The sequence below is a fragment of the Sturnira hondurensis genome, unplaced genomic scaffold (genome assembly GCF_014824575.4).
Source record: "Sturnira hondurensis isolate 20B ecotype Veracruz unplaced genomic scaffold, ASM1482457v3 Scaffold0008196, whole genome shotgun sequence".
Taxonomy (NCBI): Eukaryota; Metazoa; Chordata; class Mammalia; order Chiroptera; family Phyllostomidae; genus Sturnira; species Sturnira hondurensis.
The window spans coordinates 7,585,640-7,606,773 of record NW_028080827.1 but is presented as its reverse complement, the minus strand read 5'-3'; the positions used below and the strand labels follow the sequence as shown (position 1 = coordinate 7,606,773).

General features: G+C 44.1%; 1 protein-coding gene across 3 annotated transcripts in view; it reads left to right on the top strand.

Annotated features, from left to right (window-relative positions):
• Positions 1-21,134, top strand: part of ONECUT1 (one cut homeobox 1) — a 39,949-nt gene that overhangs the window by 7,501 nt on the left and 11,314 nt on the right. The window contains exon 2 of one of the 3 annotated variants that reach the window (XM_037054668.1): positions 13,831-13,947. The exons of 1 other annotated variant lie outside the window; for it this stretch is intronic. In XM_037054668.1, the coding sequence (XP_036910563.1) occupies positions 13,831-13,947 (117 nt within the window). Of the gene's footprint in view, positions 1-13,830; positions 14,369-21,134 lie in introns of those variants that run through there. One more of the 3 variants, XM_037054667.1, reaches the window with a different exon arrangement.

Below are 21,134 nucleotides of genomic sequence, written 5' to 3'. Positions count from 1 at the left end.
AAAAAACATATTTGTAATGTGAATGAATTTAGTGCACAACCATAAATTCCTGTTTTCTGTCTGTAGATTTGTACAAATTTTTATTTTAACACAAGTGTGTTAATACTAATGAAGCTTTATGTCCTCCTGAAATGATAGGATTGGTTTTAATGACCAGACCAATCAGAAGACAATCTGATTATTTTATTTTATTTTTTTAAGATTTTATTTATTTATCTTAGAGGGGAAGGGAAGGAGAGAGAGAGAGAGAGAGAAATATCAATGTATGGTTGCCTCTCGTGCGTCCCCTGCCAGAACCGGGAACTGTCCTGCAACCCAGGCATGTGCCCTGACTGGGAATCGAACTGCGATCGTGTGGTTCGCAGACAATCTGATTATTTTAATACACACATATGGTTTTATGTTTTATCATATGGTCTTGCTCTAAAGTCATTATGTTCCTCAAAAATATATTATCATAAAGTTGGATCCAATTAGCTTCTAGAAGTTTTTTTCTTATCTTGGTGAGACAATTTGATAAGACAACAGTTGGTCCCAGCTGATGTAGCTCAGTGGATTGAGCAAGGGCCTGCAAACCAAAGGGTCACAGGTTTGATTCCCAGTCAGGGCACATGCCTGGGTTACAGGCCGGGTCCCCAGTAGGGGGTGCACGAGAGGCAACCAAACATTGCTGTTTCCCTTCCTCTCTTTCTCCCTCTATTCCCTTCTCTCTAAAAATAAATGAATAAAATCTTAAAAAAGACAACAGCTGAACAGAACCAGACCCTAGAGTACCACCCACCAGATTTTTATGGCAATTGATAAGGAAGGAGTTTATGTCTGCTGTGCACTTTCTACTAGTCAGGTACATGCTAGGCACATAGATGTTCTCCTTTAATATCCATTGTCTATGCCAGTGGCTCCCAAATTGTGCTACACAGTAGAATCACTTGGGGATCTTTTTTAAAAAAAATTATTCCTGCCATCTCCTCTCAGCCTTTTGGCTAAGATCAAGTGTAAAAATGATTCCTGGCTATACCCCTAGATATTCTGCTATAATTGATATAGAATGATAAAACGATAACTATCAAAACGATAACTATTTTGATAGGAAGAGTCTGTGGAGGAGGAAGAAAAGGATACCTAGTGGGTCTGTCTTGGACCCCAACAATGCCTTAGTGTTATCCCAGTGATAAGACACTGGGCATTGGGATTTTTAAGAGCTTGAGGTGATTTTAATGTTCAGGAAAGTTTGGGAACCACTAGTTTATATGGCAATCATCATGATTTCCCCTGTTTCTCCATACAACAAGGCTAAATAACTTAACTGTGACAGCACAGCAGGAAATCACTGATGCCTGGGATTCAGGTTTCTCAGGTCCCAGCCCAGAACCCGCTGACCTTCATCCCAGTCCCTCTGTCACTAGAACAGGCCTGCCAGGTCAGTGACCCCAAATGTGGACATGTCTGATCTCTGTCAGAGACACCCAATCTGGAGCGTAATAAAGGTCTTGACATTAGGGTGGTGTGTCTGCCCTCTGGGACTCTCAAAGAGAGTTACTTATGGAAACTTACTTCCTTTTTACTCAAGATTTAGAACAGAGACTTTGTATCATTCTCTTTTGAAGAAGCAGCCAGGGAGGATGTCAGGCAGTAACCACGCTGGTTGTGGAACCAAAGTCTCCCCATCCATTTGTTCCCTTAAACAGTTATTGATGGGTAAGACCGTCTCGTTAGATGTGTTCTGTGGGTACGACTGGTCCATGGGGACCCAGGCCTGGAGGAGGGCCCAAAGGCCCAGACCTCCCGTACTTCCAGGGATTGGCCTCCTGATCTGCATTTTCACAGCAATTACATGTCTTGGCTTCACATCAGCTCCTGACTTGCTATTCCAAAGCTTGCCTATGATTCATATTTTAGGACTCTGCACTAAAAAATAACAAATTGACTAAAACTCTGTGTATATGTTGGCAATCATCCAAAGGGCAACTTACAATTTCCATCAAACCCCATGTGTTTCCAGTTATCCATGTGTTTCTCATCCTCCTTTGCATATGCCATAGAGCACTCAGAATCAACACTTTCTGAAATCACTGCTTTCGTTTTCGAATCTGGAGATGATCTCATAGTCCCAAAGAGAGGTTATCAAAGGAACACAGTACTATTTGCTTTTTCTCTTCCTTTCCTGTTGTCTTCTAAAACAGATCAATGGCGAAAATTTAATAAGTAACCGAGCGAAGTGCGCCACCTAGTGACACCGGTGATCACTGTAGGCGAAGTGCGTGAGAGGAGCGGCTAACGCGCTTCGAATATTGATGGAGTCACAAAAATCGTTCATTAAGGCAATTTAATCTTTGCTATTAAATGTCCTTTCAATTCATTTGGGATAATTAAGATACAGTTAAAGTGATTAAATTCTAATTACTTATGCTAGACAAAGACATATTTGTCACACTAATGCGGTTAACTAAGGACTCAGAAAGAAAGTTAACATTTACTTCAAATGATGCAACTGGAAAAATCAGTTCCTCTTTTCATCATTAATCCAATGAGCTGGGTGATTATGTAATGGCATTACAAGCTCATTAAATAGGGGAAGTGCTGATTAAAATGACTGCTCGGAGGAAAACCTGAACCAGGAGTACCTCAGTATCGTTTGCTCAGCATTCCTAGCAAAATCACTTGGTGTTCTTTCCCACTCCACAGTAATTAATGCTCCTGAGTTTTACCCTGATGTTAAAATAGGGGTGAGCTCACAGAAGTCTTTTATTGCCAGCCTACAGACATTGTTAAACCAAAAGACATTTTTAAGTGGTAAATAAATTCTTGGGGTAGCGATGGGCAGGGGAGGTGTTCTGTGCATTGCGGGGAGGTTCCCCCTGCAGGGTCCAGGAGTCACGTCCCTCCTGGCGCAACCACCCCTGCTACGAGGCGGTCCTCCCCACCCCTAGTTCTGCTTTTACTGCCTTTGATGCGTGGAGACAGATTCCTCTGCACAGGATCACGCCCTGTTTCATGACTAGGTACACTCTGAAGAGGGTTAAGTACCTCAGCTGCCAGCTGGTCTCTTTTCAGTGTTTTTCTACATTCACATGTAAAGCCATGCGAGATTATAAGCCATCGGGTTACTGAGGCTATTTTGCCATAATGTGCACATAGTTCCCAGCTGCTTGCAGTGGCTGATTATGAGTGCTCAAAGAGTAGAATGAATGAAAACTCACTGAGGTTTGCCTTCCTTACAAAATGGCTCCTTAAGGCAGTGCCTAGCATTTGCCTGGGGGAGGGGGTGGGGGAGCAATCCAAGGACAAACATGGTCAGTCAGAAAGTTGGGGATTATTTTCCCCAGGAGATGAATGTCTTTTAATACTGGTAACTTCGCGTACTAAAAACCATAATTGTGGAGATTGCATCTTTCCCCTACTTATCTCATTTAAATTCATTATTACCCCTATTTAGTTCACAAGCGAAGAAGCTAAAGTTATTAAATTTATCAGTCGCTTAAGTCAAACAATCATCTTTAAAAAATAAATTGGCAGTTATTTAAATATTTACAGACTCATCATTAATTTAATAGATCATGCCACCTGAAGTGACTAAAACAAACAAAATTTTTCAAGCCCTGGAGTGAGAATCAAGAGCCCCAGAGATAGGTTCTCGCACTGATTGGCTCTGAGAACTTGTCAAGTCCTGGAACCCTCTGGGCCTCAGCCTCCTTGAATGTACAATGAAGGACCTGGCCTTAGGGTCCTCCCAGGTGCCACATACTACAATTGATTGCCATCTATGATGACCGTGTATCCACAGCGGAGTCTGTCATCTCAACTCAGTGCTCTGTCCCAAAGTCAGGATCCCAGGGGCCCATCTCTTGGACAGTCTCAGGGCCAGGCTCCCTGGTCCGATGGTCAGGAAGAAACAGTTAATCCAGTCAGAATGTGGCTACCTGGCACAAATGTACTGCACTGTGATTGCAAGTCCTCTATCCTAACAGTACAAACATTTGCAAGGCTGCAAATCATCAGTAAGTCATAACATACAGTACAGGGAATGCAATTGGCACTGTTGCTTCAAAAGATAAATTGGCATTATCTTATAAATCTGAACCTATGCCTACCAGCAGCTCTAACTCTTAGGTATATACTCAAGATAAATTTACAGAGGTTCCTGGAGATGTGTGAAAACCTATTTGTAACAGCAGAGGGGGAAAAAACCAGAAACTGAGAAGGAATGCATAAATAAATTGTGATGTATTCATACAGTGCAGCATTATACTGTGATGAAAATGAATGGGCTACAGCTATACACACAGCTTAGCTGAGTCTTAGGAATAACACTGCTTTTTTTTTTTTTTACAAAAAAAGGACAAGCTGTAGAAGATCATACCAAAACAATACCACTTTCACAAGGCTCAAAAAAAAAGCAATGCTAAATAACTTATTGCTGGGAAATGCATAAGTATTGTTTTAAAAAACAAATGAATAATAAATACAAATTCAGGAGAGTGGTTACATCTGGTGGGGGTAATCCAAGTGATCAGAGGAGAAAACACCTTGTAAGTTCACAAGGCAGCTGATGGTCCAGTTCTTTTTTTTTGGATGCTGCCTTCGAAGATATTTGTTTTGCTACTGTGCTTCCTATCTTAAACACATGATACATATTGTTTTGTAGGCAGTAAACGTTATTTAATTTTAACATTGGGAAGGAGAAAGGTTGTTTTTATCTGGTTCCCCAATCCAAACAGTTTTTACCAAACAATCCCCACAACATTTGTATTGTCATTTACGCAGTTCCTAGCGCTGTACTAATGATCAGCCTCTTAGAAGTTATATTCAGCCAATTTTGGACAAAAGCGAAAGAGGAAATGTCATCTGAGTAGCGGCTACCGCAGGGCTGTGCTCAGTTCTGGGGGTGGCGTGTGCTAGTCCCTTGCAGCGCACGGTCCAGCGGGGAAGAAGGACAAATAATAGTTCATAACCTTTTTCTTGGTTGTTTTTTCTGTGCCAAGAAGAGGTTCAGGTACGATGTGATGGAGTGACACTTTTGAAGACCTGGAGGATGAGTTCGGTCAGAAATGGGGGAAGAGGCCTTCTCTGGGCAGAGAGACCAATCGCACATGTGGAGGCCCTGGCCGAAACCCCTTTCCCGATTCTTGTGTCTGGATCGTCACGGATCTGGAGGCCTGATTCTTCCCTAGCACAGCTGACAACAGAAGCCTTCCCCAAGGCTGCAGTTTTGGGTGGTGGGGAGGAGTGGGCAGAGAATTCCCCACCCCTCCAGGGGAGCAAATCAGATCGGTGGAGAAGAGGTCAGGGAGAATATACAGGGTCCAGCAGGAGTAATGCCATTGAGTGTGGTTGGTAGGGAATGTGAGTGTCTCGCACGAGAAGGACAGCAATGTGAACATTTCACCTAAAATGCCATATGGTGTGCTTGAGTGTTATGTTGTTATGTTACAGAATTACATGCTTATGATTCTGTAATGAAAGATTACATTAATAAAAAGGGGCATTATTTGTGCCAGGACCAGTACATTGGGTAAAAAGCCTACCACGGGATTCTAATATAACTCCAAGTTGAGAATTAGAATATTGACACTGGAAATTTAAGAACAAATGACTTTTATTTTATGCCCCTTTTTTATTTTACTCTTTTTCTAAAATAACCTATAGTTCCATAGCTTAAATGTAGGGGTTGACAAAAGTAGGTTTATGTTTGTTCATATGGAAAATAATACAACAGTTAATAAATAATACAAGAATAAGCTGTAGCTTATTGTCCATAGACAACTGTAAACTTTTGCTCCACCCAGTGTAATATTATTACATAATATATGTTATATATCATTATGCAATTTTTCACTTCTTTTTATTTTTTAATTTATGGTTTTATTTATTAATTTTAAAGATTTTATTTATTATTTTTAGAAAGAGGGGAAGGAAGGGAGAGAGGGAGAGAAACATCGATGTGTGGTTGCCTCTCACATGCCCCCAACTGGGGACCTGGCCCACAACCCAGGTGTGTGCCCTGATTGGGAATTGGACCAGTGACCATTTGGTTTGCGGGCTGGTGTTCAATTCACTGAGCCACACAAGCCAGGGCATATTTATTGCTTTTAGAGAGAGAGAGGAAAGGAGAGAGAAGAAAGGAAAAAGAGGAAACATTGATTTGTTCCACTTATTTATTTATTCATTCATTGGTTAATTTTTGTACGTGCCCTGGCAGGAATTGAGCCCACAACCTTGGCATATCAGGACAACACTCTAACCAACTGAGCTACCCAGCTAGGACCTCTGTTTATTCCTTTTGTCAAAAGTTTACTCAAATATTCAAGATTCCTATAGGAATAGTTGCTTCCATACTCTCCTCCATCTAAAAAATTGTTACTACCCTGGCTGGTGTGACTCAGTGGATTGAGTGCTGACCTCCAAACCAAAGGGTCGCCGGTTCGATTCCCAGCAGGCCAGGTCCTCAGTAGGAGGCATGAGAGGCAATCACACGTTGCTGTTTCTCTCCCTTTCTCTCTCCCTTTCTTCCCCCCTCTCTAAAAATAAACAAATAAATCTTCTTTTTTAAAAGTGCAATATGCCAATCAAGAAAAAAGAAGACAAGCGTCATAACCCCCTCACACAGAGATGACCCCCTTTTTGTTGCGAATATCCTTCCGATGACACATGCACACTGTTTTGTAACTTTACGATTCCACATTATTAAAAGCAATCAAAAACCCCATGTCATTTAATTTATGGTGGAATATTTTAAAACACATAAAGGAATCATGGAGACAATAAAAATCCCTGGTAACTCCACCATCCCTGCCCCCTCCCAAACACCTCATAAGTAGCATCCCTTCGTTCAACAGACACACAGAGATGGGGTCTCACAACTTGCAAGGCAGCAGAGAAAAGGTCAAAGCCACGCCTCTGCGCCGGGAGCCCTCCGCGCCCGGAAACCCTCAGACTTTCTGTTCTGTAGAAATGCTGTAGTGGAATCAGTCCCCTGGTTTTGAATGCTTAGGTTGGCCCATAAACGGACTGGGTAGACATAAGTTTTCATGACTTTACAGTATTGTAGAAGTGCCATGACTTACACAGCCTCCCCAACAACTTGGACATCACAGGGATTTCTGTTTGGTTTGGTTTTTTCTCTTACTGGTGAATGACCCCAGTCAGCAACGTTATATGTAAAACTTCACTGAAATGTTGTTTTCCTCTTTCAGAAGTAATTTTTCTCTAATTATTAAAGTAATGCCTGCTCGATGTAGAACTTTGGAAGATATGAAACATTATTAACGGGACAACAAACCATAGAAGAGAGGTCACACCTTTTCACATGTTGATTTGTTTCCTTCCAGCTTTTTAAAAGTACGTAAATAAGACACATTTTCAATTCTTATTTTTCACAAAATTGAGCTCATGGCGAATTTACATTATTCAAAAGCATGATCTTTAAGTAAATTTTTTTGGAAATTATTTCAAAGTTTTTAATGGTACAAAAATAAAATCGTTCAGACAACATCTGTATCCTCCATCTAATTGTCAGTATGCCCCACTGACCAGATGTGAACACTTGCCCTACGTGTTTTATCATTTGCCCGTTCACGAGCACTCCCTCTCCCGGAATCTTCTCGTGCACCGAGGGAGGGTAAATTACAGGCATCGTGGCCCTTATCCCTCAGTACTTGAGTGTGTTTCCAAGGGTGGGGACATTTCCTTATACACCTCAGGTCGCTGTGGTCAATGGCATGGTTAGCCTCCATCAGTCACTCTAGCTTCTCATGTATCTTTTTTTCTTTAATCTGAAACATTTCCATTTCCATTTTCATTTCATAACACTGACATGTTTAAAGCACACAGGCCCCACTCTTTTAAAAAGATGCTTCTCTTTCAAATTTTGCTTTTCGCTGATGCTCCTGATGGTTAGGTGGAGGCGATGCTTTCTTGCCCACAAAGCTGCATGGTGTGGCGTGTCCTTCCCAGCTGATCTCATTTGGAGGCCCCGGAAGTCTATGTCTGTCCCTCACTTACCGGGAAAGTTCATTTTGATCACCCAGTCACCATGTTATCTAATTTCTCCACTGTATTACCACTGGGGCCCTTTTCTCCCTCCCTTACAACTAATAAGCAGTCTGTGGGGATTCGTTTTAAAACCATGCAAATATCCTTCTCACCATCAGAATTCCTCATTGATTTAGCAGCTATTGATTTTGGCCTGATCTAGCCTTTATCACAGTGGTTTCAAAATGATTTTTTAACCCTGGCTGGTGTAGCTCAGTGGATTGAGCACCAGCCTGCAAACCAAAGGGTCACAGGTTAGATTCACAAGCCTGGGTTTCAGGCCAGGTCCCCAGTAGGGGGTGCACAAGAGGCAACTACACATTGATGTTTCTCTCTCTCTCTTGTCCCCTCCTTTCCCCCCTCTAAAAAATAAATAAATAAATAAATAAAAATTTTAATGATTTTCCGTCTCTGGCACTCCCGCCATATTTAACAGGCAGCTCTCTTTCTACTGTGAGCGAGAGCCCCTCCCCTCTCATCTACTTAACCATTCATTGTATGTGTAAACTCATGCATTCCTTTTTAATTTAACCTTTATTGTATTTTTCCATTATTATTTAGTCCTCTTACAACACCCAGCAGTCACCACATTCCTTTTTTCCCAAGAATTTATAGTTCGTTACTATACGTCACTATTTCAGTGCTCAAGTTGTCCCAGATTTGACCAATGGCAGTCCTCTTAATCTAGATCCTGTGATTTTCCAACTTTTTAAAAATTTTCTGGCATCATCATAAAATATCTCAAGCTCATCTGTTGCTCCAGCCCTGGACTCTGCCCCTTCCTTGACGAGCCCTGGTTCATGTTAGTGGGGAACGGGATTAGAGACCAGGAAATCCTGGGCAGCTAGGCGTGCTCACGGCAGCTAGTATGACTTTGCGCAGGGCCTTCTCAGACCAATCCAGGAAAAGTGAGCATGCACATTTACACACACAAATGTACACACACTCGTGCATACATAATACACACATGCACAAAAATATGCTTCTGTATATATTTTAAAAAACATGAGTTCACACCTGTACCTCCACAGTCTATTGCAACATATCCCCACAGGGTTTTTTCCTGCCTTCCTCTACACTAGAACCTGGCACCTAATGACATCGTTCTGTCTACCTTATAACGCCTATTATTTACTCATTCCAGTAAATATATCTAAACTATTTCCAAAACTGCTTTGCTCAAACCCATAAAATACACAAGCCTGCTAAAATATTTTTAGGTGGGATTCATCTGCAGTTCTTGCCACACATATCCATCCAGGTGTCACTTGGGACCTTGTTAGAAATCCTACTGGTTTGGAAACTCTCAGACGGAACCCAGGAGTCTGTGTTTCAGCAAGCCCTTGAAGTGATTCTAAAGCATGATGGAGTTTGAAATACACAACATGGGCTTATGACACGGGTATGTGTGTGTGCCCATGTGCCTGCATGTTACTGTGTACAACAGTACCTTCAACATATTCAGCAAGTACAAACAGCTGTACAACAAGTCCAGTGCCAACTAATAGGGGTCCCATTGTCACAGCGTGAGTGTGGACGTGGAGATGTAAATGTAAATGAACTCTCCATTCCTCGTTCTTTATCTGTCCTCCTGGTACCAGCCAGAAGGAAGAGGGATGGGTGGTTGTGGCAGGGACCAACCACACTGGTGCCAGGGGTGCTCTCCCCATCCCCAGCTCCCCCACCTCCCTGTAAATGCACGGTAAACTCAAGATGGAGCAAGGTCTGCTTGTGTTGAAAAGCTCACAGCACCAATCTGAAATTTTCCCCCTGTTCTCACCCAGATCCTCACTCTTCAGAATCACCAGACAAAACCCTCTGCCTCCCACACTGAACGCTGCACACTCCCGCCTTTGGGCCTTGCCTGCACCCCACACGTCCACTTTTTCTCTGCAGACTGTCTGTGACAGTCACTGGCGCTGCATTGTACAATGACAGTTTCCTTGTGGAGAGAGGGAGGAAAGTTCCCTGGGCCTTCCCCACCTCCACCAAAAGACCACACCAAGCAGCCTTTCCTAGACCTGAAATCAGAGGGATTACCTGGTTCTCCGCTTGGCGTGCAGATCGTCTGGCCACTCCTAGAGTTCTGATTCAGTCCATCTGTATTTCTGACAAGTGTGGGGCATGATTCTTTGGATCTTGGCAAGGTTTGAAATGTTAGCCTAAGAGCAAGTGGCTCCATCAAGTTACCTGGGTGGGAAGCTTATTTAAAATGTATGTTTGTGAATCCCCCTCTCAGAGAGTCTAATTCGGTAGGGATAGGAGGGGGCTACCGTATTTTTTTACTATAAGATGCACTTCCCCCAAAAAATGTGAGAGGGAAAGGGGGTGCCTCTTATAGGCTGAAAATAGGGCATGCGCATTTTGAACACTCTACACCCTGGTTACTCAGAGCGATGCTGGACCAGCCACTGGGCATCACCTGGGAGCTTGTTAGACGTTCAGAATCTCGGGCCCTGCCCAGACCTGCTGAATCAGAATCTGCATCTTAACAAGATGTCCACATGGTTCAAGTTTGCACATTCAAGTTTGAGAAGCACTGATTTAAAGTAATGGTTCTCAGCTGAGAATATGGCTTAGAGTCACTTGAGGAGCTTTCAAAAATCTCAGGCGTTCCCAATTTACAGCTAAGGCTCAGAACTTGGAGCGTCCTTCCCACTCTCCAACTGCAGAGTCCAGGCCAGCCAGGAATTCCAGGGGGAAGGCCTGGCACCCTCACCCATGGACCCAGGGCACCAACTCAAAAATTCCAATGACCTGGCAGGTGCTAAAAGAAAAAGAGACAAAATGGTGCGTCATTTCACCTTATTTATAAGCACTTTTATCTACATGCTTCAACCCTTAACTTTTAAATTCTCCAAGACTATTCCACTAGAGTCATCCCATGAATTTATTCTGTGGTTTCCACCACACAGACTGTGTGTGGCTGTTTGCTGATGTTATCCACAAATCGGATCCTTACCAACTCTATGTTTGACTAAAGTATATATGAACCAGTCATCACCCAAGGTTATCAGGAACAGATATAGAGCATCCCTCTGTCTTCTGGGACCCAGTGACCCTGAGTGGGGCACCTCATCTGGGAGAGCACGTTGACCTATTCCCAGCTCACTTAAGGGCCCCAGCCTGAATTCTGCCCCTCCGAACCCTCTGCTCCTCCAGCTCTGTCAGTCCAGCCTCCTCCCCCCCGCCCCCCGTAGCCTGAACACCTTCTGACCAAACCTGCTTCCCTCACCAGGGGTCAGCCCCCTCTCACTGACTTGTCAATGACAATTCAGAAATATCCCCCATAGGGTCATTAAAGAGCTTCAAAATAATTATCCAGCAAAGGATTAAGGTGATCTCATGGAACTGCATTCTATGTACACATTTTCAAAAGATAAAGATTTGTGTCTCGGGTGTCTCCACTTCCTACGGGGCCACATCCAGCTTATTTACGCAGCAAGGATGCCAAGTATGCCAAAGAAGTAATCCATGGTGTACTCTTTTTAAAAAAAAAAAATTATTTATTTATTTATTTTTAGAGAGAGGGAAAGGAGGGGAGACAGGGATAAAAACATTAATTTGTGAGAGATACAGCAATTGGTTTCTTTTGCATGCCCCCAACTGTGGACCTGGCCTGTAACCAAGGCATGTGCCCTGGAAATGCCCAGCAAACTTTTGGTTCACAAGCTGGCACTCAATCCACTGAGCCACACCAGCCAGGGCCATGGTGTACTCTTATGGATCTTGTGATCTAGTGAGAGAGAGAGGTAGGTAAACAACTAATTATCCAGGGGGCTCTGCGAGCTCAGGAGACAGCAGTTCTCCCTGGATAGGAGAGGAGTTAGAGAGGGGTTAGCAGAAAATGAGAAGCTTGAGCTGTGGGTCTTGATTACATAGCAAATCTTCATATGGAAAAGAAAGAGAAGGAAGGACATCTTGGTGGAGGGAACAGCTTGGGCAAAGGAATGGGGCATGAAATTTCCTACGTATTAAGGACTGACTTCTGAGCAGTGTGCCTCACTGTGGGTGGTTGGTGGGCAGTGGTGGGAAATGAGATGGGAAGGGTAGTTGGGGTCAGTGCTGAGATCCTTGACGATCATGGTGGACCACCCACCAGGGGCTTTCTTCTCAAGCTTTTGGGAGACCCATGTAAAACTAGTTGTGTAATACATGTCATTGGGAGATAGCGTTTAGAACTGGACTTTACAGACGAGTTTCCAGAAATGCAAACCACTGATTTGAAATTACTTGTGGGAAATGTCTGATGACTTAGTGCGAAGTCAAAATTACAGGTTATTTTTGAAGGAATTCCATATTGTAATTTTCAATTGCTGTGAATATTATAAGGTATTACATACAGCTTTTAATTAAAGAAATGGGATCATGAAACTAAGACTTACAATTTGCAATAGGCTTATCTGAGATAATAATGCATAATAAGCATGTAATTTATCAGGCGTGCCATTTGTCTTATAGAATCAACATAACTAGGGCATCAATATCACATATTTCCAGTTATTGGGATCCAAACTATTGAGGGGCTCTTCAAGATGAGGGATACTGATGTAATAAAATTCCAATGGATCGGGCACTAGCAGAAGTTTAGGAATTTAAAAATCAGAATTTCTGAGCCAACCTTTCAGAAAAGAGTCACATGACCTCTTGTTACTGACCAGACGAGCAGGTGCCAGGTGGCAGCTTCTCTTCCCACTGGTTTCCATGAAGCCGCAATGCAGGGAAGGAGCTTGGTGGGCAGAAGGGCCAGGCGGTGAGCATCTCTTCCCGCGAGTGTGAGAAAGCTTGACCCTGTGCTGGGGAAAGTGTGTGCCTGTGAGCGTGAATGGTCAGCAAGACATCCATGCAGGTATCACGGGAGTATGAAAATGCATTCATTCATTGAGCAGTCCCAGCTTATCTTTCTCTCTCAGGGTCAGCCTGTCCCAGAGAGAACGCAGAATAAAAGGAAGAACACAGAATTGGTGAGGAGAACTGGGGTAGTCTAGAATCATACAAAAAGGGCTATTTAAGGGGGCCATGCCAAGTGAAAGCTGGTACAGCAAGTCCTCCAATATGTAGTTTCATTATAATGTTGATGAGACGTTTAGGAACTTAATTCCTATTTATATCAATTAGACCATGGTAAAATTGGTTTTCTTATAAGTCATTTCACCTAAAGTCACAGAAGCTATGGATGAAGTTAAGTTAGAACTCACTGTATGATTCTCTGATTTTTCCACCCACCTGTGCCTAAGGACTACCTGGGTCATACCTGGTCTCCAATACTATTGCTGAGCCCCACATTGCCCAGCCCCACCATTTGGGCCACCATTCAGGTAACTTTGGACCAGTCCCTTAATCTCTAAGCCACAAGCCGCTCCTTTGTAAACTAGAGATAAGAATAGTCCAGACCTCCCATAGTTGCTGTGAGGCTCTATAAGGTAGTAAGACAACACGTGTGGGCTTAGCACAGGAAAAGCAGCGGTAAGTTTCCGCTGCTCCTGTTCCACCCTTCCCAGGCCCTTGCAGCCTCCGCCAGCCTTTGATCTCAAGGTTCAGTGGATTCTCTTCTCCTGGACTACAGCCACGGAGTTTCACCTAGAGAAGAGAGGTTGACGGGGTTACTTTATATGCTGACTCCAGCAGGACTCCAGGCAGCAGGTGTATGGGAAGGCAGGTCTCTGCCCTGGACAGCTCTGTGAAAAAAGCAAATAGGTGGAGTGCTGAGAGGCTTGGATGACTTTTCCAACCTGAATCGGGTGGAGCAGACGTGTCCTGGCTTTAGCCCACTGCTCCCCATCTTTCCTTTTCCATTAGGTCAGCAGTTCCCATCAGCTTCCTCTCAAAGCCGATACCCGTATGGAGCACCTATCTCATGCTCTTCTCCTCTGCTTCTGGAAACCGGATTCCCTCCCGCCCCTCCCCCAGGCAAAAGTGAGTGTGCTGCCCCCTACGCTGCCCAAACACCTTCCATCTCAGCTTCCTTCCGTGCAGCCCACTTTCCTGGATGGGCCCAACTGCAGTTCTTTCCGCCCCAGCGAGGCAGGTCTGGCCAACAAGCAGCCTGCAGCCTGGTGAGCCAACTGTGCCCACCTGCTCTGTGTGGCTGTGGGCCCCCCAAGCTCCGGTCACCAGTGCTTGTGCCCGCTTCTCCATCCTGGGCAAAGTTTTCATGTGTCACCTCTGCTGACATCTGCCTCCAGGGCATGGTTCGGAGGTCCCCCACTAACCTGCTGTGTGCCTATAGGCAAGCTGTCTGCCCTCTCTGGTACTGTTTCTTCATCTGCATTAGAAGAAGTAATACCCATTTCTTCCTCACCTGAGTTTGCTGGGGCTCCGAGAGAAAGAGTTAACAGAGATGTTTTTAATTTTTTAAATCATCACCAAAGGATGTATTTATTGATTTGAGACAGAGAAGGGGGAGAGAGAGAAAGAAACGTTGATGTAACAGAGGAACATCGATTGGTTGCCCCCAGCCAGGGATCAAACTGGCAACCTTTGGTGTGTGGGACGATGCTCCAATCAACCAAGCCACCAGGCCAGGGCAGGCAGGGGTGTTTTAAGAACTGTACAGTAAGACTAGGTTTTTATGATCATTCTTGACTGGGAATATCTACTCTTTTGGGTTTACTAAGGCCTTTCATGTGCACGCCCAGAAGGGTTTCCGCCGGTGCTCCGTCGACTTCACCTCCCTCTGCCGGGCAGCACAGCCCCAGACAATCTGTGCATGAGTTCATTTTCTGTGCAAAGGCTGCCCTTGGCCATGTCATTTAGAACTCACTGAAGTTGCTTTTCAAATTGCACATGGTGCTGCACCCTCTAAATTTGCCACTTAACAGCTGCCTGATTCCAAAACCTATTAAGAGCTCCATCTTATAAAATTATGCATAGTACAGCCAAATAACTGAAGGCAGATCAGATAACATTGTGACCCTGGACTCTTAGAGTCTGAGCTCCAATCCTGAACATGTCACAGCCTACCCACTGGCTCTTTGCTCTCCCCATTGTGGGGACTGCTCTGTAAAATGGGCCCAGGGCCAGACCCCTATCTGTCTTACTGAAATCTGTCTTATTTGCATGGTTGCTCTTTCATTTATATTGTCCTGGAGGGTTTACTTTGAAAAGCAGTTTCAGCTGTCGAGAGAGGGCCTTTAAGGGCTCAATAGACATGCTGTTCATTTGGCTCCATTTCCATCTTATTCTTTCAGACACCACAGCTTCCTAGAAGTGTGCCGACCACTAAAGATCACTTGTCTGTGTGTATCTACCCCCTCTCCCAAACCATACACTTCTCCTATTCCTCCTTCGTGTAACTAGCATAAGCTAGAGTTTTTTAAAGGATATTTACAAATTATGTCTTAAGAATAATTCGATTTATGAAGTCCAATTTTCTGATAATACTGTTTACTAAGCACAGAGGTCTTATTCCCCTTCCTACCTCATCTGAAGGTGCTCTGCCCCAAACGCCTTCTTTCCCCAACCCACCCCCATCGCTGCCTGCCAGGAATGAGATAGAGGCAGTGGTACCTGAACAGTCTGACAAAAGAGGGGCCGTGGACTGGAAGGGTGGCCCAGCCATCCCTAGAATGAGTAGTTTAAGCCTCCTACTTTTCTGGGTGCCCATTTACAATGCAGAAACCCATAGTCCTGGGTGGATTCTGCACTGCCTGCTATTTCTCCTGGACCTGAAAGCATTTACACACATCTAGTCATAGAGCTGAACCTGGAAGGGACTCTGAGTTCCTTGGTCCCATCCCTTCATTATGCAGTCGAGGAACTGGGACTCAGTTTGATTCGTGGATTTAATGTAGTCATTCAGCTGACTAATGGCAGGGCCCAAACGAGAACCCAAACATTCTCTCTGTCTTTATTTAAAGGAAATACTTCATTTTTAAAAAGTGATTCTAGAGAGAGAAGAAGGGAGAGAGAGAGAAATATCGACTTGTTGTTTCATTTATTTATGTATTCGTTGGTTCTTTTGTGTGCCCTGATGAGGAACTGAACCCACAACCTTGGTGTATGGGGACAAAGCCCTAACCAACTGAGCTACCCAACCAGGGCCAGAACCTAAATTTTCAAACAACTAGTGCAATGGTTTTTACAGACGCTTCCTCACTCGTGGACCGTGAGTATGGAGATCACTCTGACTGTACCTGGACGCTCCAAGTATTTTAGTGAGTCCACACTGATACTGTGCCCCGAGACAGCCTTACTCTAAGGCATAATTCCATCCTATGTAAAGCAGCCAACTCTGGGACAAATACACTAACATCAGGAAGCAAATTAAATAAATCGTCCTACAATTTATTTATTTATTTATTTATAAAGCGGGGGGAGGAAGAAAGAAAGGAAGAGAACCATCAGTGTGTGGTTGCCTCTCATGACCCCCCTGCTGGGGAACTGACCTGCAACCCAGGCATGTGCTCTAGACTTGGAATCGAACCAGTGACCCTTTGGTTCACTGCTGTCACTCAATCCACTGAGCTGTACCAACCAGGGCAAATTATCCTACAATTTTAATTAAAAAGTAGAAACTTGATAGGTAGAAACACACAAATTACCCATTGTTTAATGGCTCAGAGTCCTAGGAAGGACCTAGGAGTGTTCTCAGAGCCCGTGGGAGTGGGGGTTGTAACTGTTTTCCTCCAGAAAGCTCATGAATTCAAAAATTGAAAGCAGCTGTGAGGACTGTGAGTTTATGTTTTATCGCATTCATTCGTATGAATGTGGATCTGGATTATTTGAGGACCAGCTGGGGCCCTGCAGAGCCAGTCAGAGATCTTTTTGAGAAGCCTGAAGGATGGAGAAGATACAACAGAGAACTACACTTATGTTGGAAATGTTTTAATAGACTTTGGAAACCAGCATACACTGCAGCCATGCATTCATTGACTCGCAGGCTTTCACACCGACAGGGACCTCAGAACACACCCTGCTCATTTAAAGGGTGCAGGGAAAGAGAACAAGTGATGTGTCCAAGTTCATTCCACAGGCTGGAGACAAAGCAAAGATGCCAGCCTGCTGTGTCAATTCAATATTTACACCGCACCTCGACTAAAGAAGAAAAAAGCATCAGAAAGTTCATTTATAAACATCTAGAATAGTCCTTAAGGATTTATACTTTTAATAATTACTTCATCATATATTATCTTACTTAATGCTTATTACAGTCCTGTGAGGAAAGAAGGCCATTGTCCTCTATTTTGCAGCCGAGTAAACTGTGGCTCAAAGATGTTGAAGGACTTGCCCGATATCACACATCTGCCATTGCGCACAGAGCTGGGGCTCAAGTTTGTGTCGTCCGAGTCTAGGTTCACCTGAGAAGTTGTGTTATCAATCTACTGGGCTTTCTAAAGGTCTTCCAGGCCGATATGTCTGTGCCCACATATTCCCAGACAAGTTCTTGGCAGACTTTTGTAGAGCTCAATCAGCACTTTAGATGTGGTAAAGTCTTTTGTGTCATTAAATCAGGTAAATGGATGTATGTTAGTCACATGAACACGTGGCAGATAGCAGATTCTAGGATGGTACTGTGTGCCTTGTGTTATAACACGTGTTCTAAGACAAAGCTGTCTTACAGTCTAGGTCATGAAGAACTAGCAGTTTCTTTCTAATTGCCATCTGTCCGGGACCAAATTCTGAAAACACATTTAAAAAAATCTATTACTAAAGCGACAATCCCATGCTTGAATGTTGCAGTAACATCAAACTGCCTCAAAAATTTCTAATTGCTAATTCCCAGTTTTCTGTGCTGATCTTGCTTCAGGTCAGTGACAGTTCACAGACCAGCATAGGTCTGCCAGCATGTTGAGAAACACTTCTAAGCAATGCCATTCCTAAGAAAAATTCTCTCAATGAAGAGTCTCTTAATCAAATAAGCTTGGGAGACTCCATAAGCTGGAAAGTATCAGTGCACGTTGGCATGTTGAGGCTCTGAATCCTACACTGAAGAAGCTTGTTGCCTGTGGCTCAGTGGATGAGCCCTACATTGAAAAAGCTTGTTGCCTGTGGCTGGCCTGTGAACCAGCAGGTCACCAGTTCGATTTGCAGTCAGGGCACATGCCTGGGTCGTGGGCCACGTCCCTGGTTGCGGGCATGCAAGAGGCAACTGATCAATATATCTCTTACACACTGATGTTTCTCTCCATCTCTTTCTCTCCCTCCCCCCTCCCCCTCTCTCAAATAAAATAAAACATTTTTTTAAAATAGCTTGTTTAATCATCAGTTAACTCAGCCTTTCCCAAACTGACTAACCTCAAAAACTCATTGTTCATGACATATCTTTCAAGATCCTGCAGAATTCATATTTCCTGAAATAGCGTTGGCTCTGTCTTGCCAATCAATCATGGGTAAAGCACAGGCCCCAGGTAGGCCTGAAATGAAAGTTTCTGTCCTTTGTTCGTGTCTTCAAGTGCTGTCTTTTAAAAAAAGTCTTTATAGTCTTTTGTAGCGTGGAAAGTCATGCTTTGCCTTTTACCAGCTTCCATGCCTACTTCTGCCTCCCTAATAGGACTTGCTGTGGGTGATGTCACCCATAAAGAGGGTCCCAGTCACCTGTCTGCAACAGCCCCACTACACTTGGCCTCTGCATCTCGAAAATGTGTTTGCTTGCCCACCTTCACTGACATGGCTCATGACAGGCCGTCATCCTCTTCAGCATTACCTTGCACACGCTGGAGGAATCCTCTTCCCATAAACCCAGTTCTGTGATAAATGCTTGTCCATTTTTCATGGAAACTGTATACCCACACAAAAAGTGCAACTTTCGCCAAAAACACGCATGCTGCTGTTCCCCGAGCAGCAGTCCTTCTTATCACGCTCCTCTCACACTTTCTACTCTCTCTGCCTTGCACACTGTGTGGACTCTGTGACTCCCAGCTGGAGGTTTCCTACCTTCCCTCAGGTCATCTGGACCCAGAAATGAATTCCACAGAAATTGTAAATCATTGCTGTCATTCACATTCTCTCTTTTTTAGATTTTTTAAGTTATATTCTATTGTTTATGCTATTACGTTTGTCCCGAACTTTTCCCCTTTGCCCTTCTCCACCCAGCCCCCTTTTCCTCAGGCAATCCCCACGTTGTTGTCCATGTCCATGGGTTAATGCATGCATGTTCTTTGGCTACTGTATTTCCTATGTGTACTCTACATTCCCATGACTGTTCTCCGCTACCTGTTTGTACTTAATCCCTTCACCTTTTTTGCCCTTTCCCTGACACCCTTCCCATCTGGCAACCATCAAAATGTTCTCTGTATCTATGGTTCTGTTTCTGTTCTGCTTGTTTTTTTATTTGGTTTATTTCAATGCCCTGTGGGTACTGAGCCCTCCTTCAAGCACAGGTGGCAAACACAAGGCCCACAGGCTGAATCTGGCCCCCCACCTTGTTTTATGTGGCAGAAACCTTGTTTCTACCCGGCAGCAGCGCCAAGCTCCTTGCCCCTAATTGAGGAGTAGTTATGTTTATACAGTCCTAAAATTATATCCGGCCCTTTGAAAGCAACCGTGAGGCCAATGTGGCCCCTGGTGAAAATGAGTTTGACACCCCTGCCTTAGGGCCAGGCACTATGCCAAGAGGTGTTGAAATATAGCACAAGTCAGCCAAGCTCTCTGCTCCGGAAGAATTTTACTTCCCAGATTTGGACCCTGTGATGTCTACAGTGCTTGAGAGCTTGGGGCAGGAACTTCCAACATTGGTATTATATGAGACGCGAATAGACAGTCCCCACCAAAAAGGGGTTAAGGAAATTTGGGAAACAGAATTACATGTGCTAACACGTATTATGAGTTTTGAGGGGAAGGCTATATATAGTAGGTTTTTGTAAATATACTTAACCTGCAAAACATCTTTTTAAGGAACCCGTGTTTAAGACAGTATTCCTCTGACACTATTTGGGAAATGCTGGCTTGGGGTAGCTTCAGCCCACTCAGTCCTGCCAAATGCTGAGGACCAGATGGAAGTTATTCAAATATACATCCTTAGGTAGGAAATGGATATCTTTGTGATATCCCTTCTCTCTGCCTTTTGAATAATAACTAAGTTGAGTCTGCACCCAACACTCAGTTATTTACTTTCCCACAAGTATATGTTCTATGTAATTTACCACCTAGAGCCCTAATGACTCCCCAGTCTGTATTCCTAGCCCAGACCTCTCCCCTGAGCTACAAACCACATACATCCTGCCGTCTGCTGAACAATCACCTATCAGAGCTCTTTAACAACATGTCCAACAAGCACATCAAATGCATTTTGTCCCACACAGAAGTGATTACTGCCCTCGTAAAGTTCATTTCTCCATCTGAATTTCCTAATGGCCCCATTACTACCATCCAACCAGAAACCTGGAAGACCTTCTGAATACCATCCTCCCAGCCAAATTGGCATGAAGTCATCTTGGTTCTTTCTACCTTCCAAGAAGCTCTGGGATTTGCTCCATATATTCCATCCTCAACTGCCATTGTCTAATTTGGGGTCTCACTACAGTGGTTTGCTAATGGCTTCTATCTTAGGTTAGGTTTTCTGGGGAAAAGATTCTGGGTTTCTGCAACCTGCATGCAGGAAGGTTACCAGAGAAAACTATGGAGAATAACACCTGTAGGGGGTGGGGATGGAGGAGGTAAGACTGGGCAGAGGGAGATGTTAAACTTTGATGGAGCTGCAGTAATTGCCTCAATCACTTTTACAGGTGCTCTGGAACTGGATGACCTTTCAGAGCTGTCCCGACTTGATGCAAGGGACTGGAGTTGGGAGACCTTAAACCAGCACATTCCCACTCTTTTCAACCTCTACCATCCATAGCCACCTCTCTTCCCCCAACCCACACTGGATGTGGGCAGCCTCCCCACCCCACCTCACCCCAGGGTGGCATAACCTTTGTCCAAGAGCAATTCCCAGAATGGACTTCAGCTGAGAGCCACCAGCCACCAACTCTTCCAGCAGGTGGAAGAAGGGGCCCCCTAGTCCTGAGGGAGATCAGGGTGGCATACCACAGCCTCCTTGTCCCTAATCATGCTGCTTCCCAATATGTCCCCCATGACACCACCAGAGGAGTTTTTCTAACCCCAGGTTTAATTGCACTACACCCTTACTCGTAACCTTTCGATAGCTCCTCATTATCTACAAG